Raw genomic sequence first — 21,558 nt, forward strand, 5'->3', positions numbered from 1 at the left:
TGTTACTGTTGGTCTACTGGACAAACAGGTCTCACTTCCATATCCCTCCATTAAAACGAGTTGCAAGATCACAGCACACTGGGAACATTCACACAAGTCCACAAGATTATTTAAAATTCCATTTGAAGATGCCATCATGGGGTTAACACCCACCCATCTTAGAGATAATACAGCAGCGATAAAATATAATGTTCCCTATGGTACTTGATTTTTTTTATTTTTATTTTTTTTGCTGAACAGGCTGGGCATATATAAATCTATGCGCTTTTAACATTTCAAGTTGTTATTCTGATGACAAAATAGACTCAAGGGAGATAAGTCTTTATCTCTCCATTAACGTTATTGTTATTCACAGAATACAGATTGGGACTAATTCAAACATAGGAAAGTCACAGTAATTTGTTCGCCTATTTAGAGGACGTAGGTAATACTTGTGTTTTATGACTGTGCAGCAGGGTGAGGGGGAAATCAAGTCAAATACGGTAAAACCTGGGAGATGTTGATATTGGTGTTTCATTCTTGGTTAGTTTTCTACCCAAAACATCTGCTTTAGCACAGCATTAGTAAAGTAGTGTCCGCAGCATATCAAACAGCACACTTACTGCAGATCAGTAAGTGGAGAAACAGGTTCAAAACAAATTAAAAGGCTGAATATGAATTCTTTGCAACATAGCTTAATACAATAGGACAATAGCCAGGAAGGTCATGGGTCTGTTTCAGGTGTTGAGCTCATGATTTTATTGCATGTCTTGCAATAACTGCTGCTTTTCTTAAAGCCCCACCTTCCTGACTCATGATTCCATGAAAATCTCAGGTTTCATTATAGAAACAGGTTTGATTTACAAAAGGTAGTTACGTGGCTAAAGAAACAGACATGCCCCTAATCCCACAACTTCCAATGGGAGTTAGGTGCTTTACCTGCTTAGGTACGTTTGTAAAATCCATTAGGTGCCTATCTAGATCGTTAGTTACCTAAATACCTTTGTAAATCTGCCCCCCAAAACAAAGTCAATTTCTAGTCTTTGCAGTAGCAGTGAAAAGCCTGGGAACCCTAAAGGCTCGAAAACTCGAGGGCATATAAAGAAAACCCAAAACACTTAAAAAAAAAATCAATGAGATTTTAGTCAGTCAGTCTTATTATTTTGGGGGCCGGACATCAGTTTTGAATGCTCGCAGCTAGTAATGCTTTCATTCCAATGACAGTGCTAATTGCATGTTATGCAGGGGAGTCAAAGAGTTGCTCTGGGGATAAAGAGAAGACTCCATCTCCAGAATGATCAGGCCAAGATCTTTCCAGCAGCACCAAACGAACATTAAAACACATTTTAAAAAAACATGAGCTGCCCTTTAGCACTTACACTTCAGTTAGCAGGCAGACACCTCCTCAACAGGGAAAAGGGGGAAGTATATAATGCCTGTATACATATATAAATACTAATAATGTATAAGAGATAGATATATTTTATAAAATTTATAATATAGATAAAGCCTGTATAAAAGTTATAGAACTAACATAACATTTGCCATCATCACATCGACACAAGCAGAGTAAACAGCCTTGTTCTATTTAGATTGTAAGCTCTTCAGAACAAGGACTGTCTACTACGCTGTGTTTGTACAGCACCTAGCACAACCAGGCACCAATCTTGGTTGGTCCTTGTAACAAACAAGAATAATAATGTGTTTGAAGATCCTTGGATGACAACAGCTTCCCTCCCTTCTGACCTGCCATCTCCCCCCACTGCACACTTCCATTTGTTATTTCTGCACTTGTACTGTGCAAGATCTCTAGTAATTTGTTTCTAGATTTCAAGAACTATTTAAAATCAAGTCAACAGGATACTTTTCACTGCGCATCTGCGCTGGCCTTCCCATTCCTTGCAGGGTTGCATGACTACAGCTGCTCCAAGAAAACAAACCCTTTCAATCACAAGAATTACAGCTTCTTCAAAATGTTTCCTCTCCAGAACTCAAGCTCACAATACGATGAGCAAAAACCCACATGAACAACTATTTCAAATGGAGATATTGACCCTAATGGGCCTATAATATCTTTTAGAGACGATGACATTGATTCTGAATGTGTGAAACAATCATAAGGAAACACCACAAATCTCATGAATTTCTCTGGCTTTTGGGGTTCTGTTAGTGACTTGGAATTCAGCCCAGATTCACAGAACGATTTTCTAATATTCGTGATGAAACTTGAGTGAGCTGGTGCCCATTTTCCAGTAGATTTCAGCTGATCATTGGTTTTAGATACAAATAAAAATCTATGGTTCTAAGACAAAAAATATATATATTTCAATCAACACTCAGCATTTACTACTGTGTTTTGCTTTGAGATCCTGAAAGTCACTTGAACTTAGAATCATAGAAGATGAGGGTTGGAAGAGACCTCAGGAGGTCATCTAGTCCAACCCCCTGCTCAAAGCAGGACCAACACCAACTACACCATCCCAGCAAGGGCTTTGTCAGGATGTACTGATCACAAACGTCTCCCACTAAAGTCAACATGAGCCCAGACATCCCAAACTCAAAGACAATGTTCATATGAACCCATGGGGAGCAAAATTACTTCACTCCACACAGCTTTAATGTTGACCCAAATAGATTTGGCCCACCAAATCTATCGCTGGAATAAAATCCTTGAATTCAGAGGCAGAATGGATTTGGCTCCTAAAGGGCTAAATTTACCCTTGTTGCGCTGCAAGAAGGATTCACTCCTTGCAGGAGTGATTATGACAGTTCCAGTGGGGCACTCTCTCACAGGTTATACCAGAGGATATACAGGAACCCCACTAGTAGATGCAGCAGGGATGCGCTGGAGCCTTTCCCAGCTGCCTCTCCCTGACATGTGGCTACACATTGCGGCATGGATGTGGCTTGCTTTTCATGGTGGGGTGTACGATATGTATTGTAGATGTAGCCACAGATATCACTAAAACCCAGAAGAAGTCGCAAGGCACTTAAATCCCTCACGTCATCAGTTACAGACAGACTCGGCTACCTTCTACATCTCAAACTCTTGCAGCAGCCATACACGTAGCTGTAAGCCTCAGACCAGCTCTGTGGTTCTGCACTGGCCCACATACGTAGTGGTGGTGGTGCTCATGCAGTGCCTAAGCCCTGAACATAGCTGGGAGTTTTGGACCTGCTCAGCATGCTGGTATAAGCGCTTTCACTTCAGTCACGCAACCAAGACCAGGAGGAAAAAATTAAAAGAAAAAAAAAAGTTTTTATTTTTAAACAACCTAATCAGCATCCTGTCACACCAACCGAAACCTCACCTCTTCTCTGTGTGCCCGGCCCTGTCTCACCTCCGCTAGCACTCAGAACACACAGGATTCATTCAGGCGAATGGCGTGACTGGCACATTCTGGCACACTGGCAGTGCTGCCAACAGGCTAGACTTTTTAGTTTCTAAAGACATCTTCCATGTCACTCTGCAGAGCTCTATCAGGGTCCCGTTGGGAGAGATGCAGAGCCACTTTAATTCCCAGATTTTCAAGCCCAAGAGACAGTTTGTGATCATTTCGCCTAACCTCCTGCATAAACACATTCAATTAAGTTTCATCCACCATCCACTGGCAGTGTTGGCAGAGTCCCCTTTTCAGGCATTTTTGGGGTTGTGCTGGCCCCTTACAGACCCGCTTCTCCCTTTAAGTGAGACTGTGATTGCTGCTTTCCATCACTGCAACCTGGATGCTCAGAAATTCTTCTATCAGAGCTCTCTACCAGGGTCTACACTGGTATAAAACTCAAAAAGAATTTAACCTTCCATGTGTAATCACACCCACCACTCATGGAGGGAAGTAGGACCAAGTGATTATCCCAAATGGTCTAACTCCTTGCATTATCTTTCAGTCTCCTAACTACCAACAGGCCACATAACAGGGTACCCCTGTAATGAAGATGCCAGCTGGTGTTCCCAGTATAAACCTGATTGGATCTCAAGGATATGGTCATAAAAAACTTTTTCCCATATAAAGATTGCTATACAAAAGGCATTATCTGGGGATCTGGCTTTCTTTTTACACTCCAATGGATTTAGAATGACAGGAGTGAGTACACGAAAGAAAAGTGTCAAGATGCTGGTTCAGTAGAAAAGGATGGTCTTGTGTCCAAAGCAAATGGATGGGAGTCAGATGATCTGATATCATACTCCCAGCACTTTCACAGACATTTCACTTGTGTCTTGGATCATTATCTGTAAAACAGTATCAATGCCCTCTCCAACAAACGTAGTCTAAGACCTAATTCATGAGCATTTGTAAAGTGCTTTGAGATCCTCTGACAGAAGGGCAAAATACCGTTTCCCTTGATTTTATATTATTCTTACTTATATTACCCTACCGCGATACAAAAATTCAGTGACAAAATGGTCCGGGATACAGAGTCTTTTCATTGATTGTAATGGGGGGCTGGATTGGATCTATAGGGCTAGACTGTGATATTTAGCTACTGGCTCTTGCTAAGAGTGGTGCAAAGCTCCTTGGAGGCACAGAGGGAAAGTCCCTGGGCTATCGCTCAGTCCCATGGACTGTAGCTGTCCTAGTCTGCACAGGGTGTGTGTGGGAAAAGAATCTAACCTACCCCCTTCCTCTGCACAAGGGGAAGATGAGTGCAGCAGATGCTCTATCACTGTGACCAGAGTGGCTCCCTGGGATAGGTCACAATGTGTTCTGATTCGCATGATTAACTGCCCCCAACCATGCCAGTAATCCATGTCTTATGGTGTCCCCAAGTAGGTCTATTCTGTTATTAATCCACAGATTAAAGTAACTCCCAGTCAGCTTTGACGCAATACACCACAAATGGCTGAATTCTAAGGGTTTCATTTTCAGTGTGGATTAGACAAAGAGTCCAAATCGGGACTCCCTCAGACCCAGTAGGAGTGGAGAAGGTCAGGGGAGAAAAAGAGTAGCTTTAAAATAAATAAATAAATAAATAAAAAACAAACAAACCCTCAATGCAGGTAGAGGAAAGAGTTAAGTTTCATATTCAAAAATATCTATAGGTTATAACAACTTTAATGAGGTTCCTAGGTTAATTACTTGCCCCATCAAACAATAATATGGATCATTCCATGTGAACAGATATTGGACAATGCTCACCTTTAATGCAGTGCAGGAGAAAAAGTGGGGGTGGGGAAGCTGCTATTTCAAGAAGGTGACTGTAGATTTTTTTAAGTTGCTGTCATGGCCAGAGAGAGCTCTTATCAAGTTGACACTGAAAGTAAAAAGCTTTTAGGTTCCCAGCATAGCAAAAACCAGCCCAGTAAGCAGACTAATCTTTTTAAAAATTCTGTCAGTGTAGGGAAAATGCATTAATTTGCACTCTGCAGAATGTCCTGGAATGCCTGCCAGCAGCATTAGATACAACACAACACAAATGAATCAAAGACCAATGTGGTTGCTGGGCAATTGGAGGAAGGCGGGGGCAAGCATATGGGCAATGATCTGGGATCCAGCTATATGAGGAAATTAGCAACAGAAATTTTTTTCTTTAATTGCAATGAAAGCTTGTGGATTCCCCTCCCCCCCCGCAGAAGAAACTAAACCTGCCCTTTGCAATACATGACAGGTGATTTATGCATCTGACAACTCCAAGATATCTTACGGCCTTGTCAAGATACTGGTGAAATGGCTTCTAAGTACATGTTTTTTGTAAAGGTTGGGTTAGTCTTCATTTTGCGGGGTGGAGTGGGGGGATTACATGTTCTAAAAGCTACTTCTTCAAAACCAGAACACAGTGCAGATATGACTGGTCCATGGTAATAATGTAGACAGAAAAGAGGGCAAAGATAATTTAGAGTTGGAAAAGAGGGCTACAACTACATGAAACAATTAAGAAAAGGAAAATGTAGGCGGATTTCTTAACCGTAAAATCTATTCAATCATGGAACAATCTTGCAAAGGGAGCCCAAGCACTGGGGCATTCAGAAAAGCAATGGAAAAGTGGATGTCAGGAACAACCATTCACTAGCCATGGGGATGGGTTAGTTAGCCCAAGAGTATTTTCCCCTTTGGAATTTTCCCCTGGAATCTTCGATACCCAGAGGCCTGAGTCTCCTCTCACATCACTGTACCTCCACTGAAGTCAAATGGAGTTACTCCTGATTTGCACCAGTGTAAATGCAAGGGGAACCAGGACATGATTCCAGTTCCATCCACCAAAAAATGTTCCATACATCAGTCAATATGCCAAGTAGTGCGAGAATTGTGGAAGGAGGGAGAGAAAACGAGGGGAAAGATTTCATCTGGCTTTTTCTATTCCAATCAGTTTGTGTGTGTGAAGACTACAAATGAAGCACACTTGCATTTTTGCTTGATTTCTAGGGCATATAGAATTAATGCCTGGGAGGATCCTACACTTTGAAAAGGCTCAGTACACACTATTTAAGATATGAAGACTAGCTTCCTGTTAGGGAGCCACCTAGTGATTGTTTCAGTAAAGTCCTTATTTACTCATTGATAGACTCACTGTGTGGTTCCCTTCCCTGGAAAAGAGCTAGTCTCTAAGGCCCAGATCCTCAAAGGGACTTCCACTGATTGCAATGAAGTATGGAAGCCTAAGTATCTTTGAGGATCTGAGCCTAAATTACTTCTGTGAGGAGTCGAGATGCCACTGGAGTACCCTTTGACCCACCTCATGACCAGGTGACCACTGCAGGTGCTATCATGTTGGCAGGAACTGAAAGAGTTTGATTTGAGATGCAAAACCTGGGGAGCAAGCAAAGGGAGGGGGGGGGGGAACGATTTCCAGATGTTAAAAATAATAAAATAATACTAATTAAAAAAAAAAAAACAGAGATGGGATTTCCTGGCATTCAGATGCGGATAGGATCTTGAGTTCTCACACACGCAGATGTGCAGCTGTCTTCCTGATTGCTAGCATAATTTCCAATATTCAGTCCACGTCGGTTTCAAAACCAAAAGGGTCATAGCCTCAGGCCCTTTTTATCTTAACTTCGGACAGATCTCTCACTGAAGTCAGGGGGAGGAGGATTTTAGAATTTGGCCCCCAAACTGCAAAAGTTAGTCTTGTGTCCGATGTCTCTGGCCCACTAGCCGTCCTTACCAAGTCTTTCATACAAGTAATGAACAGCACTAATCCAAGCAAGATTGCCAATAGGATGGGATTAGTCATGTCATTTAACCCTTCAGTCACAGATCCGAAACCTTAGAACTTGCTCTTACAAGAAACCATTCCACTAAATTGATTGAGCATATGTAATTAAGCCCTCTGCTGCTCTGTTCTCATTTCCTTCTTCAGGTATCCCCACCCACCCCAACAGTTTTCCCTCCAATGATTCTCTCCTCATTGCAGGCTTCTCAGACAACCTGGCTCCCTCCTGACCCCAAAATCACAATAGCTACATTACATGCCCATTCCCAGCAGCCTCAGGGGAGAATCCAGTCACTGCAAGGGCTGCTAGTACTTCCAAAACAAGACACCCGAGGGGACTCTTTCCCCTGCCCATGTCAAGGCCATTGCAGCACAAGTCTCATAGTCCAGGTGGGCTGAGGAAATGGGAGTTTGTGGGCAAGGAAGCATAACAGTCAGCCTGCACATGACTGACATGGGTGACCCAATTTTGCAGCTAGGTTTTTACTACTGAGATCTCTTCGCTGGCCCCTGGGCAAAAGAGGAAGGAACCTCATTCAGTAAGTGTGGGAGTAGTACATGGGGCTGAGGAGGAAAAGGTGGGGCTCAAAGAAGTAAGGCTGCAGAGGAAGAAGGGGGCTGTGAATGACTAAGAAGGTTCTGGAAGAAGAGGAACTTGGGATGGGAAGTCTGAAGAAGGCTGCTGAGAGTGGTGAGAGAAAGCTTTTCAGGTGGAACCTAAATGATTTGAATGGGTAAACTCTTTGTGGATCCAGGTTTCAATTAGCCTTAACCCACATCCATAAGCTTCTTGATAGTAAAAGTGCCAGTCCGGGACTCTTGGACAACTCCCCAGTAGCTCTCTGCACAGCTCTGCATTATCACAAGTGAAAGATCATTGGAAATGTGGGTGGAGCACTGCTGAGTGATTATTCCACATCTCACATTGCTACAATTCTCAGACAAGTCACAAACATGGCAAACTTGGATCCCATACGTGCAATGCAGGCAAGTTAAGAATATTACGGGGATTTTAGCTTTTGCATGTCCTGACTGCGGAGTATTTACAATTTTAAACATTATAATACAAAACAGATTCTACTGCACTATATCTGACATTTGCAATTTGAAGGAAACACCTGCTTAGCCCTCTTCATTGGAGGTGGTTAACAGATGTCTGGAATGGCAAGGGCACCTGTCGAGTCTCATAGAATTAAGTTTGATGTATCCTACAAAACTAGAAGGAATGGAGATTTCTGTAAGCTTTAGTGGCAAAGTCAGCCAAATGTAGCAGCTGCCGCTAAAAAGCCCAATCCTGAAATTTCTCCGCTCTTAGAATGCATGCTGACATCAATGGGAATCATCAGACACAGACAGCTTGCAAGACTCAGCTTAAAAAATGATGTCCCTTTTACTGAAGTGTTATTTTACTAGATACAAGTGGTAATAGCTGCAGTTCCCTTTGCACTGGAAATTGCAGAGTACAAGCAACTCATCATGAACCCAGCACTTTTTATTCAATGTTAGAAGCACAAAAGAACCATATTGATATTATTCACATTTTTTTAAATCAGTACTTTTCTGTCCTGAAAGCCACCTAGAGGGTTTCAGAGAAGTGTTGGGTAAATAGCAGGGCTATGCAAAATAATCACATTGAAATCTGAAGACTAAAACATATAACGGATTCACCTTTTGGTTCAAGCTAAGGAAAGTGGTCCAATGGGGGGGGGGAGGGGAGGGGCTTTTAAATCAAACATTTTGCTCAAAAAATGGAACCTCTGTGGAACCTCCAAAAACAGGTTCCTTTTCACTCAGGACAAATTAAGACCTTTTATCTATTTTCAAACAAAGACTCTGCATTTTTAAATTTTAAAATTGCTGTTCACATAAAGGTTGATTTATGCACTGAAAAAGCAAAAAAGTATGTCTGAGGCATTTTATGGAATATTTCCCATTCTGAAAATTTTATATCATTTCTGGGCCATAAAGTGACCTAGAATGGAATGGTAATTCCTCCACCATGAAATTTTTTGTAATGTTTTTTGTAAAGGTTGGATTAGTCTTTTTTCATCATTGTCTTATAACTCTGGTGAATTTCATGATAACACTTGCCAGTAATTTTACACAGATTCTGTTTATTATATTCAATAGCTTGATAATTCTTGGCAACTGTAAAGCTGAGTTTTAATAGCACTGATTTTTCCCCTCCATTACTGGTAGGTCTGAGCATTGCTCAAAGATAAGGCATTCAAGTGAATGCATTTGAAATACCACACTTATCCTGCATTTGCATAAAAATATCAAAAGCGATTAAGTAGCAACAACACTTCACTAACCCAAATTACATAACCACGTTTACCTCTTCAGTTAAGCACCCTGTGGGCAACCTCATTTCAAAAGCAAGTCTTCACATACTGCAGAGGCATTGTAAGCATTTTTATTAGAAGAAATGTTATCAATCAAATCTTTTTAGACATATGCAACTTTTCTCGCCGGGGCGGGGGGGGGGAAAGAAGAGAGGACAACACAACTTCCAGTGATTTTTTTCTACTTACACCACGCACGAACCAGCTATAGCATTTCACAGCACACTGAGCCTCTTTCTAATAGAAATATTTCAAGAGGAATCAGAAGTCCATCAAAGCATGATAGGTGCAAAAGAAACTACCAGCTGATATTCAGCTATGAAATATGTTCATCTACTTCTTAAAGTCCAGCAACAGACATTTTATTCTGACCTGGTATGTTACCCTATTAGATGAACAGGGGTATAATTAAGGTTTTTCTATTTCATTTTTAGGGAGAGGAGGCACAATGGTTCTCTAGTTTGTTGCATTAAGCTGTTCTTCTTCCTGGAATTCTGTGGCACAACTTGGGGGAATTTGCCATGCAACAGATGGAAGGAATAGCTTTAAAGTTTAAGCATCAGGTTTGAAATACTCAGACTTCTTAGCATTAGTTTAAATCACTGCAGGTTCAACTCAGCCAGTCATCTTTCCACTCATCCTGATTTCCAAGCAGGTAACAATGTGGAAGTCAAATGGCACTTAATGGGTCAGCTGTAGCAGCTGCCCCTAGAGGGTGATGTTTGCACCGCCCCTCACATCAAGAAAGGGCTGTCAGCATGCCTCCCACAAATCCTCACCAAATTACCTTTCTGGATGTTTTGGCCTCTGCCATCCCTGTCCAGGCTGCACTGGGTGCTGCACCCCTTTGACTGACCAGGTACATTTCAGCTGCCCACAAGGCAGGAAACTGACCAGTACATTTCAACTGCCCACAAGCAGTGCTACCTTGTACATATAGGATCAGTGTTTTAATCGGTGGATCACTAGGTGTCCCAGGCTTTTGAACAATTTATTTTCCCATCTAATGGCACATCCAAATTTAAAAAAAAATCTCCTTCTCCTTTCATACATTTGATTTTCTCTGTGTACGTCCTCTCAGTGTCACATTTCAGGAGAATGAAGCAGTAAAGAGCCTAATCTGGACTCCTGGTTGAAGGGATTTTTTATTTAAGGGGTTCCCTGTAAGGTTTCACTGGATTCATTTTTCTTTTTGAACAATAGCTGCATTTTGTCTGGACAAGCAAGAGAGTTTTGAGATTGCAGGTTTTCAGGAATCAGAAATACTAAGAGGCAAGCAGGTCCTTCTCCTATCCATCCTTCCTAGGCATTACCCATTGGTGGAGGCTGCCTCTTTGTGGCAGAATGCAGTGTGAAATGTGACATATTCTGTATTTTCCACAGTATGCATCCGATGAAGTGAGCTGTAGCTCACAAAAGCTTATGCTCAAATAAATTGGTTAGTCTCTAAGGTGCCACAAGTACTCCTTTTCATCCTGCATTCTGTTACTCTAACTTTACAAGGCCATGTGATCTCCCACCCCCACCATACCAGAATAGGAAAGCCACATTCAAATGTACCAGTGGCCAAACCTGAAATGCTTAGCAGGAGATAAGGTACTGTATGTAGTGTTTTTGGCAGAATTCCAAAAGCCAATTCACCTTTTTGTAACACGCTACTCAGATTATACTTCTTCATGTGGAAATCTTACAGGAAATAAGTCTCAAGAGGAACATCTAATTTTTGTGGAAACAATTATAGCCCCAATAAAATATTTTCATTCACATTATATACTGTATTTCCCAGAATTTAAAATTAAAAAAAAAAAATCCACACACTCACTCTGAAGATGCCAGTGATATTGTCAGAATATAACGTACCATGTTCTCAAATTGTAATTCAACATCTATTTGATATTCCACAAATCTTTCCATTTATCACAGCCGTAATTAAAAATACTTTGTATTTAAATACCACTTTTAAACAAGCAAGGTGTTAATTAACTTCCACAACACCCCTGCAAAATAGAGTTATGCATTATCCCCATTTGACAGATGGGAAAACTGAGGCACAAGGCTGCAGTGACTTGCCAAAGTCATCCAATGGCAGTAAGGATTAGAGCTCAGAATCATCTGACCTGCAATTCCACACTCACTCCTTCAGGCCATGTTACCTCCCAAAAGACAGACAGGAAATAAGTGAAAGGGCAAATTAATACAAATTTAAAACTAAACAGATATTGTTTCCTCAATGAGAGGGTTGGTCTAGGGATCTGTATAACATGTCAGGAGACAGGAAGTTCTGAGATCTAACCCAGCTGTGGCAGTGACTTCTTTTACAGCAGTGTGCAAATCATTTTCTCTTTGCCTCAGTTTCCCCATCTGTAAAAATAAGGATGCTAGTCCTTATTTGCCTTGCATGCATGTGTTGAGACTACTACTGTTTTCTGAATACTCTGAAGGTGAAAAGGGGTAAAAAACTATTAATAAGACAGCAATGATACCAGTAAGGCAGTTTGCTACAAATATGTAATTAGTTCATTCTCACACAACTGCAGGAGCAGTGGGCAGGATTTTAATCTCAGCGATACCAGCATCAACCTGGAGAAATACCACAGATTTGAACTAGATTCATCCCAGTATTGCAGAGATGTTTCTATCATTATTCATCTGCAAAGCTGGGGTCCAGTCCTGCATTCCTTCCACACCCAAACCTCCCATTGGTTTCAGTGGGAGGCAGAACTGCATCCTTAATAGTGAAAATCTACAAGACACAGCCCTGCCTAGCCTCTTTAATGGGTTAACTGAAGGACACCGAATAAAGAAGGCACCTCTTCCTTCTGTTTCCCTTCAAGGCAAATCCCAGATGTTGAACACTTTAAACCCCCTCCACTTCCGCTCACTGTTGATTCAGCAGAAACCACTGCTGCAGAATAAATAACTAAATGGACACCCATTGCATTCTGAACGCGTGTGTCGGAACCTGGCTGGCTGCTCTCAGCCCTTCCTTTTGACACGATTTATTCATCACGCATCAGCAGTTTTTGGGGGCCTTCGGTTGCGTGGGGCTTTTTACCTTCCTCTGGCTGCGTAACAAAATGCTGAAGAGGAATGAACGGGCAGGCCCTGCCCTGTGGCAAGCAGGAGTTAAATTTCGTTTTGCAACATGGCATCATGAACGCAAAAAAGGAAGGCTGGTGACATCTGGGAGTGGGTAGGCGAGGCTGACACAGAAAGATGTGAGCAGAGCCGAATCCCAGCGAAGCTCACCCTGGGTGTGACTCAGAGGGGAGAGCACAGCATCGGCCCTGCCCGCACCCCCACAGAGCCCCTCTGGCCTTTTCCTAAGGGAGGTGCTGTCCGGATCCACCTGCTGCTCCATGCCCAAGCCCCTCCTCACTTCCCCGGTGGCAACCCGCTGCCATTCCAGCGACACCCTCTCGCCCTCTTCGTGCCATGGCGACCAGCTCTGCTACACCCTTGCCTTTCCCCCGGGGCCGCGCTTTTCAGATGCGGAGGCCGATCCGCGGCCGGATCTGCCCTGGGTCTAAGTTGAGCCCCACCAAGGCATCTCCCCTGCCCGTCCCCAGCGGAACGCGGCTCTCCGCGCGGTGGGCTCCCCAGCGTGCACTTACCTTCTGTGGCATAGCTGTGATCGCGCAGGAAACTGCTGTTTATCTTGCGGGTATCAATGTCCTCCTCCATTTACAGCAGGCTTACTTTCGTGAGAAGTGAGAACAAGCGGGCAAGTATCCATCATCGCCCCACCACGGCCAGGCTCAGCGGAGAGGAGAGGAGGGGAGTTGCATTGAGCACAGCATGGTCCTACCCTTTGAGGGGGGAGGAGGGGCAGGAAAACCACCCCAGCGAGCTTTCACCTCCTCCTCCTCCTGCTGCAGCAAAGGTCCAGACCTCCTTCTCCGCCCAGGGACGGTGCAAACCCCGGGCTCCTACACCACCCAGGGGGGGCGGATGCCGTTGCAGCACCAGGTCCAAATTCCCTCCTTCTCTCAGGGACTGCGGCTGCAGGAGCAGCCGGGCGAATTGCAGGGGAGCCGCCGCAAGCCCCCGTTCCCGTGCGAAGTGCCGCAGCTGGGCTCTGGCGGTGCCCAACAGGTTCCCCTGGCGCCGGGCGAGCTCCCTTCCGCATGCAGCAGTCCCCGGCTCGCCCAGTCAGGAAGCCGCTAGCCACAAAATGGTGTCCGCTTCTGCAAAGCTCGCGGCTCCGGGGTTGGTTTTTTTTTTGGGGGGGGGGGAACGGACCTTGCAGAGCTGCGGCCCTGCTGGGTGTTTCCCTAGCGGGGGCAAGGCTGACGGCTGGGTCGGCAAGCCTTGCGGGGTTCGCCCCGCTCGCAGCCGCGGGCTCAAGGCGAGGGGCCGCTGCAGGAGGCGGCTGAAGGGAAGCTCGTGCGGCGGCGGCTGTTGGGTGCTGGAGCCTTATGGTGCATTAAAGCCCAAGCTCCTCCCATACAGCTCGGCTCCGTCCAACCGCGTCGGCAGCCTGGGGACTCTCCCCCGCCGGCAGCCGCCGCCGCCGCCGCGCACCTTTCTGCTGCAGTGGAGCAGAGGCACCGAGGCGCCCGGGGAGTGGCTGACCCGGCGCCTCCCAGGGGGTCGCTGCTCTCCGCCCTCTACCCCAGGCAGGACGCGCTGCAGCAGCCGGGGCACCCTTTGATCAGCCCGCTAGGAAGGGCCGAGGAGGAAGGCTGCGAAACGGATCCTGTTGCCCTCACAGTGCTCAGCCGGTGAAGCAGCGGGGTTGGGTTGGGGTCGCAGGCACGTTTGCACCGGCCTGGGCTCCAATGCGGTGTAAAGGCGCCAGCTTTCGGTGCATGGGCGTTTACTGTTTTAGGCCAGGGCTGATGGAGCAGAGGGCTAGGAGATCTATCGCAGGCATTGCCTCAGAGATGTGTGACCTTGGGCACCTCAGGTAGGGCTGGGGTAGGAGAAAACACCAACCCTATCTTTCACTGACTTCAATGGCAGTAAGGGTTATGCAGGATCAGACTCCTAGGACCAGCTCTTCAAAAGTGTTTAGGGGCCTAACTCCCACTGATTTCAATGGCAGCTAGGTGCCTAAATACCTCTCAATGCCTGCAGCTTTACTCATATGTAAAATGGGTGCGATAATGCTTATCACCATGGTAGCCTAAGGCTCGCCTGGACCAGGGGAACCTTGTGGGTATCGCAAGAGCGCAAGCATAAGGCAGAATTAAAAGGATGCTGCAATTTAGGCCCAAATGTTGCATTTCATTAGCAAAGGGTTTTAAAAAACCTAAGAATTGGGTTATAAAAGTGTGTTTCCAGCTCTGCTGCTGTGTGACCTTGAGCAAGTCACTTCTCTCTGGGCCTCTGCTTTCCTTCCCAGCCTTCCCTTTTTTTAATGTATTGAGATTGGAAGTTCTTGAGGGCAGGGACTACCTGTTACCATGCATTTGTAAATTACTTAGCACAATGGGGCCCAATCTTGGTTGAGGCCTCCAGGCTCTGCCATAATGCTAATAATTAATAGAAATACCATGAAGTTATATCTATATTTCTAGTCCAACAGAAGCCTTTTTTGTGTTTGAACATAAAGATTCCTCTGCATTTTTGCAGCCTAAGGGTCTGATCCTGCAGTACTTACGTAGGTAAAACTGTTAATGACTCCACCTGAAGTTTTGCCTGTGATAGGAGTACCAGATTACCCCTTAAATATTTCAGTATGGTACTAGTCAGTGCATGAGAACCAGAAAGCAAAAATGATTGGTCAACAATCCCTGTCCAAGATGAGTGAAATACAAGAACATCATAAGATGTGAAGAGTATTTTACATTCTAGAGATTTAAAATTTTACTTAGACAATCCTTGCCCCAAAATCTTAGTCTTTTTTGCTCTGTTTGTACAGCACCTAGCACAATGCAGCCTTCATCTATGGGGCTCCTAGGTGCTAATAATATAAATACATCTAATTAAAGTTTGAATAATCTAAGCTGTCAATAATAAAGACAAGCAATTTTTGTTTGAAAACATAGGGGGTCTAAACCTGCACTATTTAATTCATTGGGAACTTTGTCATTTTGTCAATGAGTATAGGATCAAATGCACACTTCTTAACATGATTTGTCCCCAAATGCGTAAATCAAGTTAATAAAATCTTTTTAGAAAAAGATAATTCCTTCTCTGTTACTAATGACACTTTGGGATAACATGAGAATTCAAACCTACCTTTCACCATTTATGATATTTGGGTGAATTTCACCCATTGCAGAGGGCCTACTTAAGACACTGTACGCTACTTAAAGCTATTCATTGCCATTCCAGAAATGATAATTCACATAAAGGGGAACATTTTGCTAGATCCAGTAACAGCATGGCACCCACCTCTCATGGGCACCCTCTTCTGGTCAGAGTGTGTCTGTGGTCTTTAAACAGTTCTGGCCTTGATTTCAGGCCAAACCCCCAGGGCTTCTTCCATGGAGCCTATGTTTTTTCCCCTCTCCAGCTGGGCCTCTTGACAGTTCAGATCCCCTTCTAGGGGGTTATTGCTGTCCAATTGTAGGCCCACTTTCCCAGTAGCCTATGGAGGGACCCAGGCCCACCCACTACTCCAGATCCCAGCCCAGGGACCCTAAGAATAGCAGCCACATGCTGCTGTGTCCCTCTAGGACAACTTCCTTCAGTTCTAGGGCCACTTCCTCACAGCCCCAGCCTTCACCACCACCTTTGCTCAGGGCCCTTCTAAGTTCAGACCCAGCCAGGAACTCTTCCTCGTTCCCCCAGTCCCTATTAGCACTGAGCTGTCCATTGTGCTACCCTTCCCTTTGGCCAACCAGGAGCACCACTTGTACTCCTCTCACTCCAGCAAGAAACTGCCTGTCCCTGGTGCTGCAGCTCCTTTTAATAGGGCCCTCCTGGGCCCTGATTAGCCGCTCCCTGCAGCCTCTCTGATTGGCTGCTTCCCCTGCAGCCACTCTAGCCTGTTTGGAGGACCTCTCCATTGCTCCTTTCCTGGGACTAGTGTGCCAGGACCCTGAAGCCTCCAGCAGGGGGACTCTGGGCCTAGTCCACCCCCTCATAGTGCCATACAAAGACAACGTAGAATGACAGACTCTGCCTGAAAGAGCTAGTTTAAGACAAAATTCAACTGTGGGTAAAACAAACAGTAGGACAACAGCAGTGAGAGAGGGCAAATGAGGAAAAGAGCAATAAGGGCCGGTGTTAACATAAGTCAGCTTACATACACAGGAAACCTCCCATCCTGCAATCACATCCATGTGGGAAGACCCATGTGCCTGTTCAAAGCTCCAGTGATTTCAATTAAAGGGGATGGGAGTGTTGTTCTGTAAGAGTTGTAGGTACACTGGGTTATAAAAGGCAGTGTAGTAAAAGATTTTTGTACCCAGAGTTCACAGTTGCCAATGGAGCTGGTCAGAAAAACTTTGACCGAACCATTTACTGTCTAAAAATGCAGTTCTATCAAAATCTAAATTCTTTGCAAAATCATGATTTAACCAACATTTTATTTTGAAGAAAATATGGAGTGAGGAGTGGGACAGGGAGAAAATATTCCAAGAGTGTCAAAACATCCCATTTCAACATTTTTGGAATGAAACATTTTGATTTTTCAATTTGAAATTACTTTTTGATTCAATTTTTTTATTTTGTACTATAAACTAAGAGTCAAATTGAAACACAACATCTCAATAGGATTTTGTCAAAACAGAACACTTCAATGAATCGGAAATAAAAAAAAAATTCAGACTTTTCCTTTACAGAGAATTTGAAAAATTTTGAGTTTCATTCCAATTAAAAACAAAACCAGATTTCAAACCCCTCCAAATACTTCACAAAGTGGCTTTTCTGTTCTCTGCATAGATCCAGCTACCTATTCTCAAGATTTTATCATGAGTCCCATGATCGTTGGTGTATTTCTTAATGCCTTAGTTTCCAGAGTCATGTAAATATATGCAAATCTCAGCTTTCATTTAGAAAATGAAAGCTTCTAACCCTCCTGGTTGCAGAGAAGAGCCTGAGAATTTGACTCAATTGCATCCTAAAGCTTCACAATCCAGAAGGTAAATAAAAACAATCTCTAGTCTATTATTATTATTATATTTAAAGCTCATGATTTTTAAGCCAGTCTCAAGATTTGGGGGGGGGGGGGGGGGCTGACTCATGATTTTTGGATACTTGAGGTTGCCAGCACCGAATTCAGTTTGACAATCAAATAGGCACAGAATTTTGATACGTTTAATACCTACACGTGCGGTTTTATATTAAAGTTCATGTCCAGCCACTATCTTCTAATTAGATGGGACTTTACAAGGACATTCTTGTTAAAATCACTATGGTAGCCATAATCCCTTGGAAACTTGAAAATGGAACCTCTCCCCTTATTGTAAGGTCCTTGTGGCAGATACTGTCTATTTTGTTCTGAATTTGCACAGTGCCTAGACACTTCCACAGTACAAATAATGAATAGTAATGTTCAGAATGTTTTTTTCTCTGTCCCATATGTATAATGTGGCTTGTTGTCACAGCGTTTCTCATGAAAGATGGACTATGCACAGAGGTGTGCTATTGCAGGGTTGCTTATGAGTACAGTTCACAAGAGATCACATAGAGCAGAGCCTCTGAAGGTTTGAGGCTTTATCCAAAGCCTTAAGCCTCCCTTTGACAGAAATTGCTGGGGAGCCAAGATCAGGACAGACAATCGCCTAGCTCCCCTTGGTATGGGTTTTCTGGGAGGTGCCCATGGCAAGCACCAGTCAGAATTTTACCTAGATTTTGACTAGGCCTGTGAGGGCATTTTTGGGGAAGGAAGAGAGAATGCAGAAGTTTCCCTTCCATTTGTGCATCCACAGGCTGTGTCCTTGTATTCCTGCCATGAGATATTTTGCACTGACACCAATGCTAGACACCACAAAGAGGATATGAGGAAGGGACATGACCGCTCCTGCCTTCTGAAGAGACAAGTGGAGCAGTACGGGTAGGGTTAGCACATACTGCAACCTTTTAAAGGGGGTGCTGCTCTTATCCCAGCATCTGCTCCCCACCCAGACAATTTTGCTGAATGAGCCAAAATGATCCTGAGGGTTCCCTTTTGCTGCCTGACCTCTCCCCCCCACACACACAAATACCCTGACTCCTATTGAAGGCTATTGCTTAAAAATCATAATATATCCCAGAATAAATAGCAGATATAATGGCAATAAAATGCAACATGAACTTACTTTAGTGGTTACTAAATGGACAACTGGTCAGTTAAGTTCACCCTGCTTCTGTGCAAGTCAAATGACAGTCCCAGTGACGGAAAAATAACTTCCATAGCTGGGCATCTGGACCTTGTTACTGCCATCAAAAGAGGAGAAGAATATTGATATATATTTTCATATACCTGAAGTTTGAATAGAGTGTATAAAATGTAATTTGACACCATTCTAATGTATGGAACAGAGACTTGGCCAGCCCCAAGAAAAGACATCCATGTGCTCTCCACTATGGAAATGAAGATGTTGAGATGGTCAGATGGTTAGGCAGCAAAATGAGGTTATGAGGGACCTAATATGAGTTGCCCCAACAGAAGAAAAGTTGAGGGAGGTTAGACTACGTTGGTATGGATATGTCCAGCAGAGATCGGGCAGCTATATCGGTAGGATGGCCCTTGCAGTTATCATGGATGGAAGATGACCCAAGAGCAGGCCAAAGACTCAATCCATGGACCAGATATCAGCAGACCTTAGGAAAGACCAATTTGCACAACGGCCAGGCATACAGTCATGAGGGAAAGTGGCGAAGAAGACAATGACCTGAAGTTTTAATAGTTTTAATGTCCTGCTATGGAGGACAGGACATTTTCATCATTGCAAGTACTGTGCCCTATTATTGAAGTGGGCACAAAGGATGCATGTAATGGATCAACAGTTGTGTTATAGTTTTTCAGGCCACCATTTACATGCCTAAGGAGACCTGACTGTAATCATTTTGGTGCCAGTATCAATAGTAAATTAGAGTCTGGTATTTGTCTTTAATGCTGAGCCCCAGGGGGACTGGAGTCTCCTCTCACTTACAGGGCTGTAAATTACATGTAACCTGCACTGAAGCAAATGGAGTTTGGCCAGTGTAAAAATGGTGAAAGTGCAGAATCAGACCCATTATCTCTTCCAGCACAATGCTATATTAGTGTTAAAGTGGTTAGATTCTTGTGGTTAGATTGTAAACCCTTTGGGACAGGGACTTTTTATTCATATTTATATTTTTCATACAGTGTCCAGCACAATGGATTGGATGTGATACATTATTATTTAATGTATTATATTATTATTAGTCCAACACCTAGCACAATAGGGTCCTGGTCCATGATTAGGGCTCCTAGTCACTACCACAACACAACTAAATAAATAAGTAATATAGACAGGAGATGAATTATAAGTGATCTAGTGGCTAGAGTAGGAGACTGACGACTACTGGATTCTTTTCCCAGTTCTGCCATTGAGTATGTACTCAAATAAGCAAGTCACTTAACTTCTTGGTGCCTCAGTTTCCTTTCAAGTAAAATGAGGATATTAATAGTTCCAACCCTCACTGGTTTCTTGCTGTGAGCATTAATGTGTGTAAAATGCTCTGAGATCTTCCATGGAATGCCACCAGAGTTGAAAATGAGTTATTTACGGTGTTCTTATCAGGGAATTTTGGATTATTCTCTTCTGAACATATGTTTGGAAGTACATGTCATGTACTGTACATGCCATCTGGTGCAGTCCAAAGGCAAAACAATTCTTCAGAATATTCTTTATGATCCAGGGAAAAAGTAAACCCTAGCACTGATTTAGTAGTAACTACAGACAGGGAAGAAACCCATCAGAAGCAGGAAAATTCTCCCAATTCCTCCAGTCCCCACTTAAATAATTGAAAACAGGAGAAGTGCAAATTATTATTATTACTTCGATGTACAAGACATTTTCATCATGCAAGGGATCTGTGTCTTGGGAATCAGTTTGAAGGAATGAGCATCAAGATGGAAGTCAGGAGGCCCCAAATTCTAATCCCGTCTCTTAGACAGGACACTTAATCTTTGTCTGTAAAATTGAGACAATAACACTTTCCCACTCACCACCCCCAGATGTAGTGAGGATTAATTAATTGTTATAACGGATTCTGAACATATAAAGCCAGATTCTCCATTGAGATACTGCCCCTTTGTGCCACTCAAGTAGCATAAAGGGGATATAATCTGGCCACAAGTTCCCAGTACCACAAATTCAGGGGGGCACTCTTTGCTGGGCACATGCGTCGGCTCTGGGTCTGTCCCTCTGATCCCATCCCTCCTCCGGACATTCAGGTGTGTCAGGAGTTGAGAGGGGACACAGCAGAGCTCTGCTCCATTATTCCAATCCTCCACTGATGTGCACTTTACACCAGTGGTGCAATTTACAGGTGCCAACAGCAATGCTAAATGGTCGGGGCCACCCCTGAGGATCAGAGAGGCGTGATGCTCACCCCTCTTGCCAACTCCAAGCATGGCTTTGATGCAGGAGAGAATCTATCTGGCTAATAAAGTGCTATGTGAATGGTGAGCATTATTATTACTGTGATCAAAGAGGCACCATGAATGTGCAGTGAATGGAGAAAGACATTGGATATCATTGTAACACACGGGTTTGCTGCAGTTTGATTGCCTTTCCTGATTATAGTATCATAATTAAAATCTCATTGGAAGTGTGCAAGATTCTATATTCTTCATTATTCAGCTGAGATTGCACTGGTTTCTTTGAAGATGCTTGTTTCAGTGGAAGTGCAAAAGATAGTATCTGTTAATGAGGGCTAAAGGACTCCTGCATACAGGGCTCATTGACAGGACAGTCTATTCAAAGCCATTGTATCATGCCTTTTGAACGGGTGTGTGGATCCCTTTAAGATGAACACGATTGGCAAGCTAGCGCAATAGCTCCCTCTGTGTAATGTCATGACCTCGTCAGGGAAAGGTGAATTCTTAGATTCTTCATTCCATGGTTCTCTCGGTGGATTTTTGTCACAATGTAGTGGAATGGTTGATGCAAAACAGTGTAAAATTGTGCCCAGGCCAACTCAGGAGCTCAGTTATGCACATATAATTTCAGAG

The 21,558-nt window shown here is 43.7% G+C and overlaps 1 protein-coding gene across 3 annotated transcripts in view; it reads right to left on the minus strand.

Moving 5' to 3' along the window:
- The window catches only part of PPP2R2B (protein phosphatase 2 regulatory subunit Bbeta), a 250,981-nt gene that overhangs the window by 147,725 nt on the left and 81,698 nt on the right, over positions 1 to 21,558 (minus strand). Inside the window, exon 1 of one of the 3 annotated variants that reach the window (XM_073355747.2) lies at positions 13,091 to 13,997. The exons of the other annotated variants lie outside the window; for them this stretch is intronic. Coding sequence (XP_073211848.1) covers positions 13,091 to 13,160 — 70 coding nt within the window. The 5' untranslated portion in view covers positions 13,161 to 13,997. Of the gene's footprint in view, positions 1 to 13,090; positions 13,998 to 21,558 lie in introns of those variants that run through there. 3 annotated transcript variants of the gene reach the window in all.

This window comes from Lepidochelys kempii, chromosome 8 (assembly GCF_965140285.1).
Source record: "Lepidochelys kempii isolate rLepKem1 chromosome 8, rLepKem1.hap1, whole genome shotgun sequence".
Taxonomy (NCBI): Eukaryota; Metazoa; Chordata; order Testudines; family Cheloniidae; genus Lepidochelys; species Lepidochelys kempii.